The sequence below is a fragment of the Pristiophorus japonicus genome, chromosome 6 (genome assembly GCF_044704955.1).
Source record: "Pristiophorus japonicus isolate sPriJap1 chromosome 6, sPriJap1.hap1, whole genome shotgun sequence".
NCBI lineage: Eukaryota > Metazoa > Chordata > Chondrichthyes > Pristiophoridae > Pristiophorus > Pristiophorus japonicus.
In genome coordinates this window covers 96938712-96952765 of record NC_091982.1, presented here as the reverse complement: position 1 = coordinate 96952765, position 14054 = coordinate 96938712, and the positions used below count along the sequence as shown (strand labels likewise).

The 14054-nt window shown below is 42.0% G+C and overlaps 1 protein-coding gene across 1 annotated transcript in view; it reads right to left on the bottom strand.

Moving 5' to 3' along the window:
* diaph2 (diaphanous-related formin 2) overlaps positions 1–14054 on the bottom strand; it is a 503895-nt gene that overhangs the window by 105577 nt on the left and 384264 nt on the right. The window contains exon 10 of the mRNA XM_070883985.1: positions 13833–13941. Within this exon, the coding sequence (XP_070740086.1) occupies positions 13833–13941 (109 nt within the window). The remainder of the gene's footprint in view (positions 1–13832; positions 13942–14054) is intronic.

The following is a 14054-nucleotide window of genomic DNA, read 5'->3' as shown; positions in this document are numbered from 1 at the left end:
CATTTATTTCCACTTTATTCTGCCTCAATGGATAAAATTCATCGAGTTGAAACATCCTATAAGGAGACAGGAAGAAAATCAATTGCATGAGTGAGGGGGAGCAAGCATGAGAGCGAGCATGTGCAAGATTGAGCATGTGTGTGTGTGTTATATGTGATACTTAGATAACATGCAAACATTGTCACTATATCCACTGAGATATGCCAAAAATACTTTCCCCTAAGGACATCTTCAGCTAATTGGACTCATAAGGAAGAGCCATGTAGAACAACTTAATCATGCCTGAAGCAACTGAAAATTACTTAAACTTTCACACTCAGAAGTTAAGCTTTGAGTTTTACTGTACACTCTAGGGCATTTGTTTCATGCATGCATAATGGTGAGATGTTACTCACCACCAGGATCATTGCCAGGTGTGGTAATTTGCACTCTTCCCAAGTACTGGAAAATGCCTGCAGAAATCTCCAGCTGGTTTAGAACAAAGTTTAATTGAACAGCTGTGCATCTTAATTGATTTATGAAAATGAATGAAGGCAAAAAAAATGTCAAAGATGCTGATGCACATTAGTTGGCTATAAGCGGTCACTGGGGAAAATCCTAGTATAAACAATATAGTTAATTGCAAATATAAAAACAGAAAATGCTGGAAATCTCAGCAGGTCAGGCAGCATCTGTGGAGGCTGCAGAGTTAACATTTCGGGTCGATGACTCTTCGTCAGAACTGGGGAGTGATCGGAAAGAACAGATTCTTAACCAGCACTGAAAGGGGGAGGGGAAGAACAAAAGGGAAGGTCTGTGATAGATTGGAAGGTAGGAGAGATTAGAGAGACAAAAGGGATGACGGTCCAAATTCAAATGGTAATATCAGGAGTTAGAAAAACATTAGTCAAGATAGGGTGTGAATGGTGGGATAATGACCAACTGTCATTGGAGGCGAGGAGAAAAAAAGAAACAGGCCCTGAGGGGAGGGGGAGTGGAGGGGTGGGGAGGGGGAGTGGAGGGGTGTGGAGGGGGAGGGAGCCAAAGATTGGCAGCGGTTACGCTCTGAAATTGTTGAACTTGATGTTGAGTCCAGAAGACTGTAAAGTGCCTTAAACAAAAGATGAGGTGCTGTTCCTCGAGCTTGCGTTGAGCTTCGTTGGAACAGTGTAGGAGACCGAGGCCAGAGAAGTCAGAGTGGGAATGGAGTGGAGAATTAAAGTGACAAGCGACCAGAAGCTCAGGGTCACACTTGCGGGCTGAACGGAGATGTTGCATAAAGTGGTCACCCAATCTACGCTTGGTCTCCCCAATGTAGAGGAGACCACATTGTGAGCAGCGAATACAGTATACCAAATTGAAAGTACAAGTAAATTGCTGTTTCACTTGGAAGGAGTATTTGGGACTCTGAAGAGTGGGAAGGGAGGAGGTAAAAGGGCAAGTGTTGCATCTCCTGCTCTTGCACCGAAGGTGCCGTCGGAAGGGCAGGGGATGCTGGGGATGACCGCGGAATGGACCAGGGTTTCGTGGAGGGAGCAGTCCCTTCGGAATTCTGAGAGGGGATTGGTGGTGGGATCATGCTGAAGTTGGCGGAAATGGCGGAGGATGATCATTGAACGTGGAGACTGGTGGGTGAAAGGTGAGGACAAGGGGAACCCTGTCATGGTTAATTGCAAATTCTGAAAGAAAGCAAGTATAATTATTAGTTTTTGAAAAAAATGATGCAATAAGCGCAGACAATTTAAATTGCAATTGCTTTTGTTGAGCTGTGAAATGTCAGTTAGATTAAAACACAAGAGCTCTTTTTCATCCTCTTGTACAGGTAGCTTCCAACCTTCTACATCAATTGACCAAAACCAACTTTCAAGCAATGACCTTGACTATCAACCTGCCCATCTAAATGAGTCACAATAGAAAGCTAGATTGCTGAAAACAACAAGAGTGATCCAAGGAAAGCATTTTAGCTGCATCAGCGATAAGTGGAATGTTCAAAATAAGCAAGGTCCTTCAAGAGATGAGTTGAGTAGAAATATTGTGGAGGTTCATGAAATGGCAGAATTTTGCAATTCATTTTTTACATAAATATTAACAGGTGGCTGTGGTCCAAATCCAGATCCCAATCCAGTCAAATTGACTCAGAACTCTTCAGCACATATAGGCCAATTAAGGAGGTATCATGACCAAACTTATTGTACCTGAACTAGATTGGGAAACACACTAGAATCCTCAGGAAAACTGAAAGAAACAGGCATGGGTTTAATTTATCCAGTATTAGAAAACCTTAAATGGATTGGTTGAACTTTAGCAAAGCAAATTTTATCCCAACATTCAAAAGGAATGAGGAATGTACCTCAATTATAGTTCAGTGGGAACAAACACCATAAAAGAATAAGCAGCATGGAGTCAAAGGCAAAATATTTTGCCTCATAAATGAATTTTTTTTTTTGAGATGACAAACTAAATTAGTCAACAAAAAAAATCATCTCATGGGTCCAAATTACTTGGGTTTTCAGATGGCATTTCATAATGTCTGTTTGTGATCTTTTCAAAGAAGGTTAAAACTCATGGAGCTTAATGACAATTCAGCTTGCTCATTGGGCCCAAATTTTCCCAGGTGTTGCTCCCTTTTTTTTTTAAAAACTTGATTTTTCTGGAGTATCCTAAAAATCCCCATTCTGCACATTTAATTTGTGCTAGTGTAAGTGAGTTGGTTATGATTTTTTTTTTAAAGTTTAGTTGTTTTTTCAAAAGCGGATGTTACCAGCCACCTACGCCTGTTTTGGCCATTTAAGCCAGTTTGCACAGCTAATAGTTGCTCCAAACTAATTTAGGCCAGCGTATGTGGCTGCACAGAAAACCCTTGGAGAGTGAAGAAATCAGCGCAGGTAGCCAGAGATTGGCCGGCGGAGGGGGGCGGGGGGAAGGGAAGCACGGAGGACCTTGCAAAGCACTAAAACACCTTCTCGACAACATTCACGAAGCATAAAAACCATCAATAATTAATAAATAAATAAATAAATAAATAAAACTAAAGTCCTACCTTCATACTCGGCCCGGGAAGTCAGCGGGCCAGCCGGTGCGAAAGGCCACTCGGCCGAGGATAGGTGCGGTGGGAGGGAAGCCCGGACGGGAGAGCAATGAACTGGCCACACATGCAATCAGCAGCAGGCTGGGCTCGCAGAAGGAGGCTGCAGGAGGGAACTTAAAGGGGGGCTGGCACGAGCGCTATACATTGCGGGCTGGGATGATCCGAAGGCAATTCACACCGTTCCCTTCACCGAGGTTTGCTCTGCTTTTGGCATTAGCTAGTCCACATTTTACCTTTACGTCTAGTGACAGTATCGAGCACCTCCAGGCCTAGTATCACTCGATCAACCTACATAATTGTCCCAACAATGCACCTCAATTACATCTTCAAGCAGGTTTCATCGCAGTGCAGGTTTCCACGTCCCACATTCACAATCCTGATAGTTTCTAAATTAGTCTGGCAGTTAGCTCTATTTAGGATAGATGAGCTCATTTTATGCTGTAAGCTCATCTCCACTGAGAATAGGACTAAAACTATCAGTGAGTCTTTCACTTGACTTTTTTCATAACTCACGAGAGGCAGATCATCACTCACTCTCCCGGAGATGGGAAGGCAGCGGCTGGCCTGTGCGGCAGGCCACTTGGCCCAGGGTAGGGGCGGGACAAGCTGGGTCCCATGCTGCAGGCACGCATCATCATTATCATGGGAGGAGCCGGCACTCTTAGGCGCAGGGCCCTAGCTCTGCCCCCCCACTGTGATTGCCACACCACGCCAAGCACCAGGATGGTCCACAGACCGGGGAGAATATGGCAATATATTTTTGGCGCCGTTTTGAGAGGCGGAAGTCAGCGCGCCTCAAGTAAGTGCGCCGAAAAAACCGGAGGTCCAAATTTGGACCCATTGAAACTGACTTGGCAATAGAAGGCAGGCACTGATGCTAAATGGAAAAAAAAAAGTGTCTGGGAACAAAAGTGACTAATGGGAGTTCTGCAGGGGTCCATTATGGGTCTCCTGCTGTTAATACCTGGGCAGGACCTGAACCAATGTCCTAGGGGGAAGTGTTTGCTAGTGCTGTTGGGAGGAGTTAAACTAATATGGCAGAGGGATGGGAACCTATGCAGGGAGACAGAGGGAAATAAAAGGGAGACAGAAGCAAAAGATAGAAAGGAGAATAGTAAAAGTGGAGGGCAGAGAATCCTAAGGCAAAAAACAAAAAGGGCCACATTATAGCAAAATTCTAAAGGGGCAAGGTATGTTAAAAAGACAAGCCTGAAGGCTCTGTGCCTCAATGCGAGGAGTATTCGGAATAAAGTGGGCGAATTAACTGCGCAGATAGCAGTTAATGGATACGATGTAATTGGCATCACAGAGACATGGCTCCAGGGTGACCAAGGCTGGGAACTCAACATCCAGGGGTATTCAGCATTTAAGAAGGATAGACAGAGAGGAAAAGGAGGCGGGGTGGCGTTGCTGGTCAAAGAAGAAATTAATGCAATTGTAAGGAAGGACATTGGCTTAGATGATGGGAAATCGGTATGGGTGGAGCTGCGGAATACCAAAGGGCAGAAAACGCTAATGGGAGTTGTGTACAGGCCACCAAACAGTAGTTGGAGAAACAGAGATTGGAGAAAACATAAAACAAGAAATAAGGGATGTGTGCAATAAAGGTACAGCAATTATCATGGGTGACTTTAATTTACATATAGATTGGGTTAACCAAACTGATAGCAATGCGGTAGAGGAGGATTTCCTGGAGTGTATTAGGGATTTCTTGACCAATATATGGAGGAACCGACTGGAGAGCTGGCCATCCTAGATTGGGTGATGTTTAATGAGAAGGGACTTATTAGCAATCTTGTTGTGCAAGGCCCCTTAGGGAAGAGTGACCATAATATGGTAGAATTATTTATTAAGATCGAGAGTGACACAGTTAATTCAGAAACTAGGGTCCTAAACTTAAGGAAAGCTAACTTCGATGGCATGAGGCGTGAATTGGCTAGAATAGACTGGCAAATGATACTTAAAGGGCTGACGGTGGATAGGCAATGGCAAACATTTATAGATCACATGGATGAACTTCAACAGTTGTACATCCCTGTCTGGGGTAAAAAATAAAATGGGGAAGGTGGCTCAACCGTGGCTAACAAGGGAAATTAAGGATAGTGTTAGATCCAAGGAAGAGGCATATAAATTGGCCAGAAAAAGTAACAAACCTGAGGACTGGGAGAAATTTAGAATTCAGCAGAGAAGGACAAAGGGTTTAATTAGGAGGGGGAAAATAGAGTATGAAAGGAAGCTTGCCGGGAACATAAAAACTGATTGCAAAAGCTTCTATAGATATGTGAAGAGAAAAAGATTGGTGAAAACAAATGTAGGTCCTTTGCAGTCGGACTCAGGTGAATTAATAATGGGGAACAAAGAAATGGCAGACCAACTGAACAAATACTTTGGGTCTGTCTTCACGAAGGAAGACACAAATGACCTTCCGGATGTACTAGGGGACCAAGGGTCTAGTGAGGAGGAGGAACTGAAGGATATCCTTATTCGGCGGGAAATTGTGTTGGGGAAATTGATGGGAATGAAGGCCGATAAATCCCCAGGGCCTGATTGTCTGCATCCCAGAGTACTTAAGGAGGTGGTCCTAGAAATAGTGGATGCATTGGTAATCATTTTCCAACAGTCTATCGACTCTGGACCAGTTTCTGGAGGGTAGCTAATGTAACACCACTTCTTAAAAAAGGAGGGAGAGAGAGGAAACGGGTAATTATAGACTGGTTAGTCTGACATCAGTAGTGGGGAAAATGTTGGAATCTATTATTAAGGATGAAATAGCAGTACATTTGGAAAGCGGTGACAGGATCGGTCCAAGTCAGCATGGATTTATGAAAGGGAAATCATGCTTGACCAATCTTCTGGAATTTTTCTGAGGATGTAGCTAGTAGAGTGGACAAGGAAGAACCAGTGGATGTGGTGTATCTGGACTTTCAAAAGGCCTTTGACAAGGTACCACACATAAGAGATTGGTGTACAAGATCAAGGCACATGGTACTGGGAGTAATGTACTGGCGTGGATAGAGAATTAGTTGGCAGGCAGGAAGCAGAGTACCGCAGGGCTCAGTGCTGGGACCCCAGCTCTTTACAATATACATTAATGATTTGGATGAAGGAATTGAGGGTAATATCTCGAAGTTTGCAGATGCCACTAAACTGGGTGGTGGTGTGAGCTGTGAGGAGGATGCTAAGAGGCTGCAGGGTGATTTGGACAGGTTAGGTGAGTGGGCAAATGCATGGCAGATGCAGTATAATATGATTAAATGTGAGGTTATCCACTTTGGTGGCAAAAAGACGAAGGCAGATTATTATCTGAATGGTGGCAGATTAGGAAAAGGGGAGGTGCAACGAGATCTGGTTCATCAGTCATTGAAAGTTGGCATGCAGGTACAGCAGGCGGTGAAGGCGGCAAATGGCATGTTGGCCTTCATAGCTAGGGGATTTGAGTATAGGAGCAGGGAGGTCTTACTGCAGTTGTACAGGGCTTTGGTGAGGCCTGTACAACTGCAGTTTTGGTTGTCTCATCTGAGGAAGGACTTACTATTGAGGGAGTGCAGCGAAGGTTCACCAGACTGATTCCAGGGATGGCTGGACTGATATACGAGAAGAGACTGGATCAACTGGACCTTTATACACTGGAGTTTAGAAGGATGAGAGGGGATCTCATAGAAACTTATAAGATTCTGACGGGATGGGACAGGTTAGATGCGGGAAGAATGTTCCCGATGTTGGGGAAGTCCAGAACCAGGGGACACAGTCTTAGGATAATGGGTAGGCTATTTCGGACTGAGATGAGGAGAAACTTCTTCACTCAGAGTTGTTAACCTGTGGAATTCCCTGCCGCAGAGAGTCGTTGATGCCAGTTCATTGGATATATTCAAGAGGGAGTTAGATGTGGCCCTTACGGCTAAAAGGATCAAGGGGCATGGAGAGAAAGCGGGAAAGGGGTACTGAGGTGAATGATCAGCCATGATCATATTGAATGGTGGTGCAGGCTCGAAGGGCCGAATGGCCTACTCCTGCACCTATTTTTTATGTTTCTATGTAACACTTCATAAATGACAGGTGTGGGTACTTTCCGTAATACTACAAAATCTATTTATGATGCAAAGCAATATGGCCAGCTGACTAGCATAAGGGAGAAGGGATCCAGATCATTTTAATAAACAGGGCAAAGAACAGCAGGTGGACTTTAATTTGGATAAATGTAAGGTAATTAATTCACTTTGGAACATGAAGCATGCATATCCAATAAATGGATACTCATTATGAAGAGGAAAAAGATTTGGTCGTGATTATTGACCATTCTTTGGAAATATCTTGCCATCTGAAGCTCATTAGCCAAGGTCATCAAGTGCTGAAATCTCTCAAAGGCATTTAATTCTAAGTTAAAACAAGGTATTCAGAAATTTGAGAGTAACCGCATTCAGAATATGATGTGTAAATTGGGCATCGTATTTCCAAAAAAACACTAATGTTTTGTGGGTCATTCAAAGAGTGACCAGTATGATTTCAGGACTTAAAGCTCTAAGTGATAAAGAGCGGCACACACAACTGTACTTCTCGTCACTGCAGAAAGGAAGATAAAGAGTATGAGGCATAAGCAAATTATTTAACTTGGACTATGATCACAAAATTAGAAGATACAGGAGTGCCAAATTAACAAACCTAAAATGTAGAATCCTTAAAATAACAAACTGAACAAATATCTATTTGAAAATTAGGATAATAATAGATAGAAACAATTAAATATTTCACAGAACAGGATGGTTTTTAAGCTGGTAAAATGATGGATGAATCATCTTTGGAATTGGTCAGAGTTGATAAGTGTGGGTTGTAAAATTAAATTAGTATCCTGGATTGTGATCAATGATCTTGGATTACCCAGGAGAAGTTTCACGGAGTTTTACATTTTCTGAAATGTTATCTCTGATTCATCCCTAACATAATTTGGCTAGATAGATATCATAATAGAGAAAACTGAACCTAGGACTTGAAAGGTGAACTGTCCCTTTTGCATTCTATCCCAATAGCTCCTGTTAAGCTCCTAAAATATTTGGAAAAAGCAGATATATAGCAAAAGAACAGTATTTTGCCAGAAGAAATTTCTGATGAGCAGTTTATCTGAATAGGTAAATGGAAGTCTATGAAGAAAAGATGAATACAAGTCTTCCAGTGCTACTATAAAGTCTTTCATTAACATATATTTGATCAAAATGGACTTTAGAAAGCATTACCATATAAATAACCTGCCACACTAAAACAAATTCTTCAAGCTAGTGAATAGGTTATACAAGAATGACATCATTATACATGGCGAGCATTTATCTTTAAATGAATTACATTTTTTAAGCCTCGCATTTTCAAAATAGAAGAACCGTTGATGAGAAGCCTTCAGAATTCACCCACACATTCTCTCAAATCTTATTGCAAGACTTTTTCCATCCTCTTTCCTTAAAGACACACCAGTCCCCATACAAAGGCAATTCAAGGAGGACATGATTTGTTTACATGCTTTTGCCAATGCCACTCTTAATCAGATACTCGTATGCAGGGCCACTATTTTACAGTTGCCAAATAAGACAAATTCCATTTCTGATATGAGATTTCAGATTTTTATTGGCATTTTGTTTTGTCAAAATCACAAATTAGCAGTCTTGTTCATAGTTGCATCACATTAATAAACTTGCCATGTCATCTAATTGTGTCTTCTCCCATGAGAAAAAGCATCCCACCACATTTCAGGTCATTGTGGAGTGAAGCACTCAAGATTAAAATTCATTATGCAAAACAATGGACAGCTTGCATATGACCCGAGTATAGTAATGCCTTATTTTTAGTATCGACATACTAAGGTTAATAACAGGACAAATAAACACAAAGGGACTTAGAGAATTTAAAAAATTCAGCTCAAGTGGTTGGTACCTTCTAAAACATATTGGCTTAGAAATTCCGATGTCCCCGGCCGGTACAAAGTTTCTACGGACCCGGGAAGACATCGGAAAAGCCGGTTTACAGCACGCAATGCTGAAGCTTGACAGATCGGGAGCGAGGACATTTGCTTGGGCAAGATTACGATATTTATGCATATCTTTCCCAGCAAATGTCCTCAAAAATCTTGTGCCTGATAAAAGCAGGCGCATAGCCTACTTTTACAGGTGCAAATGTTTTTGTGCGTTTTAAAATAAAGTTGAAAATATATTTTATTGTTAAAAACCCTTCCCACTACAGTAAATTTATTTTAAGGCATAATTAAAAGTGTAAAAAAACAAAATCGGGAAAATATATTTTTTTTATAAGACATTAATAACTGATTTAAATGAAACTTAAATATGTAATGTATATTTTCTTTTTTTTTTTATTAGTGTTTCGGGTGTTTCGCATTCATAATAATGGGAACGCCAACTTACGGAGTTCCCATTACAATGAACGAGAAAATACTGTGCCTTGATTGGCTGCCCAGCTCCAGTTTACGGACATCCCTATGAGCACACGCTGCTACGCACAGGAAGAGGAGGCTTGTGGACCGGGATCTCGAGCAGACGCAGCAGCTTCAGGTAGGTGCGCAATTTTTCTCTAAAATCTAGTCCAACGCCCACGGGAAGGAGAAAGCGGGATTTCTGGGCCATTATAATTCATGATTTAGGGCTATAAATTATAACCACAATATTGTTGCAAGATGCATCTTTGAAAATAAATGCCAGGATTCGTAACAAGAGCAGAATATTAAGTTGACAAAATCTATCCATCACAATACTGCCATCATGTCCAATTAACTGCTAATAAATGTTACAACGGTCAACATCAACAAATACACAATATTTTGCAATGGTACAATTTGGTGCTTTTTTGCATAAATTACAGAAGTGAAGAATTAATTTCAGCCTTGAGAATTGACGCAAGATTTCCTGGGATGAATATTTTTACATTTTCTTTTAATAAATCCATCTTAGTATGTGGTGGTGGTGGTGGTGGGATTCAAAACAGAGTTACTTGCAAGGCCATTTCAGAGGGCAGTTAAGAGTCAACAACATTGATGTGGGACTGGAATCACATACAACTATTTTGGTATGGAATCACATACAGACCAGACCGGGTAAGCACAGCTGATTGCCTCCCCAAAAGGATATTAGTACCATTTGGATTTTATGACAATCTGATAGCTCTTAGTCACTTTTATTGATTGGTGGGATTTAAACTCACATTCTCTGGACTAGCAATCTGGGCGCCTGAATTACTAGTCCAGTAACATAACCACTACACTACTGTACCCCCTATGAAGTCATTACTGTACTGCACTTACACCATCTGCATAGTGGTGTACACTGGAAATTCCAAACACACTCACAGATTTAGGAGTCTCATGTTACATAAGAACATAAGAAATAGGAACAGTAGTAGACCATTTGGCCCTTCGCGCCTGCTCCGTCATTCAATAAGATCATGGCTGATCATATCCCGGCCTCAAAGCCACTTCCCCGCCCGCTCCCCATAACCCTCGACTCCCTTATCCTTCAAAAATCTGTCTATTTCCACCTTAAATACATTCAATGGTCCAGCCTCCACAGCTCTCTGGACAGAGAATTCCAAAGATTCACAACCCTCAGAAGAAATTCCTCCACATTTCCATTTTAAATGGGCGATCCCTTATTCTGAAACTCATTCTAGATTCCCCCACGAGGGGAAACATCCTCTCTGCATCTACTCTGTCGAGCCTCCTCAGAATATTATACATTTCAATAAGATCACTTCTAAACTCCATTGAGTATCGGCTCAATCTTCTCAACCTTTCTTCATATGACTATCCCTTCATCTTAGGAATCAACTGAGTGAACCTTCTCTGAACTGCCTCCAATGCAAGTATATCCCTCTTTAAATGAGACCAAAACTGTACATAGTATTCTAGGTGTGGTCTTACCAATGTCCTGTACAGTTGCAGCAGGACAACCCTACTTTTATACTCCATCCCCTTGCAATAAAGGCCAACATTCCATGTTCTACCAATGTAATTTTTTTAAGTATTGACTGTTGCCACCAACTATTTCCAACAGCAAAAAATCAAATAGCAGGACAAGGTTCTTACTGAACTTTTCCATATTTAGCACAATCAAAACAGAAGGTGCACATCATAAAGCATGCATAATAATGTATACATCAAGTTTAGAGATGCAGATGTAAAAGACAAACCATGTTTGAGCCTTGCAACGCTAATATCCTCCCTTTCTTCTCCCCCACACCCCCATCCCCCCAAACAGAACTTGGTTATTAAAATATCCTAAAAGCAATTAGGTTGATTGGAAAGATACAAGAAATAGGATTCTTCATGAGTGTTGTTCGTAACAGTACACTAGAAAAAGCTGAATTACCTTGTAGGCTCTTTATCAGTCACTGAATATTAAACATCTGCCACTCACACCTGGAGTTTGGCCATGTTGAACAATGACCTGGGAAAGTGACGTGGTGGAAAACAGAAGAGTGACTTGTTTTTCAAAACATTGCTAAGAACCAGTGCTTGGCGATGCTGACCCCAAGTGGTACCCTTGCACACCATCCAATGAGAGTCCTATGTATGCAGTATTAGTATTAGGCAGTCCCTCCTATCGTGGATTACCTGCTTCCACACCAAAATGGGATGAGTTCATAGGTGTTTCAATGAGGGACCTGACATTCTAGGTCCTGAATTACATATTGAAGGGTGGAAGATGCCTGTGCATGGATTCTTTTAACGTGGGGTGGCCGTTGCACACCAGCCACTACACGGGCTTAACGGAGCTAGGTCTTGATCCAGTGGCAAGGGTTAACCAAGATGACTGGAGACCAAGCTCTGCTGCATGGACCTAGTGCGCACGCATGCTCCTACTATCCATAGATCGCAGTGTGGACTGGCCCGTGCTGCCCCTGGGCCCTTGCCTCTCCTGAGCCGCGAACCCTTGCCTCTCCTGAGCTTCGATCAAGACGCTCCTGGGCCCCGATCTCTCACCTCACCTCCGCCCCGATCAAAAATGGAGCAGTCCTATGTGTGCACTGACAATCTTTTTGACCTCACACATGAAACCTAACAAAATTGTTTAAACCCCTAAACAGCCAAGATGAATGACTGAGAGAAAGCATGCTTTGTGGAAGAGGTTCTATTTGAACATTGAAGATAACACAATAAGATAGGTGATTTTTCTTCTTCATTCAGCTCCCTCCACATTCCATGCACTAATATTTCAAAAGCCCGAGGAATGTGGCGACGAAGAGACCCCAGCTGCCAGCAGATAGCTACAAATTGAATCATCATCCACAGATGCTGAGCCCAAGCACGAGACATTATCTGTCTTATGTTGTTAAGATAGCCAATCAGCAGCTGTGGAATGGGTGCAAGGACAGTTTAATAGGTTACTAAGTTCCCTAGCAGAGAGGTGGCAACAATGAGAACAGACCATATTTTGCAATCCCTTGCACCTGCAGATGTATTGTGGAGCGGTTGTTGTGCAATGTAGCATTTGAGCACAGGCTGCTGATTACTGTGAAGAAACCTGGCAACGGGGTTTTATTAAGGCGTAGACTGGAGGCTGATGGTGGCTTCATGCACTGGTGCCGTGATCTTGCTCCAGCAATGGTCACACAGCCAAGGGAAATCTTAACTTCCAACCATTACCACACTCCAGGAGCGCTAGATTGTGGAGAAGGAATGGATCTCGTTGTTCTTCTCTGAAATAGCAGAAAGTGCTGTTGCATGCCGAGGGACCAGCTGGAGGGAGATTTATGTTATTTGTCAAGGGGTTTTGGTGGGATGTTGAAAGTCAAATGCGGGTCGTTGCTCCCTTCTGGAGGGCAACACAATCACTGGTTCAATTTTGATGCTATTTGAGCTGAATTGGAGGCTGTATTTTAACTGGCTGGCACAGGCTCGATGGGCCAAATGGCCTCATTTTGTGCTGTATCATTCTATGATTCCATGGAAATTGGCTTCTGCTGGGGTTTAAAACCATATGAGAACCCCTAACTGTCATGTTTGACAAAGTGATTTGGTACATTCTGAACAAAAGGCCAAAATTCTATAATCAACTGAACAGTGCAAGCCCAGTTTTGCATTCAAATTTGTGAGGAGGCAGAAAAAAAAAGTAATTTCCTGATCCAGATGGAAATAAGAAATTATCTTTGGCAGGAAATTAAGGATTAAGAACTCAATCAAGAACTTAAGCACCACTTCACTTTGTCAAGCATGATCAATAACTAGTATAGTTTAAGCACCAGAGGAAAAACTATCTAAACTTGTTGGAAAATCCCTTACGAATCGCTATTTTTATGAACCCCAAAACAATGATCCTTGGTGGAGAAAACTGAATTGGCGCTGACATGTACAGATAGTGAGTAGGAACAGGGTGTTATGTGAGTTGGTTTACTTCAATGTCAAATATACCACTGAGGGTATCACCCACCATGTGGTTTCCCCAAAACTTTGTGCAGCTGAGTGCCACTCCAGTGTCTAGAGAAGGCTGAATACGGAAGAAAAAAAAGCTTAGGGCTTCACAAAGGCTGCTATTTATACTTGAGCTAGCAAAGGTCAAACTGGTATCAGAGCAGTCTTTTCAAGACAGTTCTGCTTGTGCTAGGTATGAAATCAGGCGAGTGGTGTAGTACTGCATTGTCAGCACTGACACACACAAATAATTTTTCAAGTGAATCACCAGGGACAAAGTGCATAATATGATGGCATAAGACCATGTTCACTTCTATTTGATGCCAATTCATTGATGACAGACTACACTGTGCAATAAACATTCACCTGCAGCTGAAGCGCCTCATGATTGTCCAGTCCTTCTACAATGGGTGCAAATCGTTCTCTGTTATTCTGCTCTGCAGCTGTGGTTATAGCTTCCAAGATTTTATCAAGGCTAAAGAATTAGAGAAAAAAAGTCTTAGCAGCATGTTCATAAAACCACTTTCCATTTTAATTCTTCTCTAACTACCATACACTCTCAAATATATAAATATATATGGTATACTG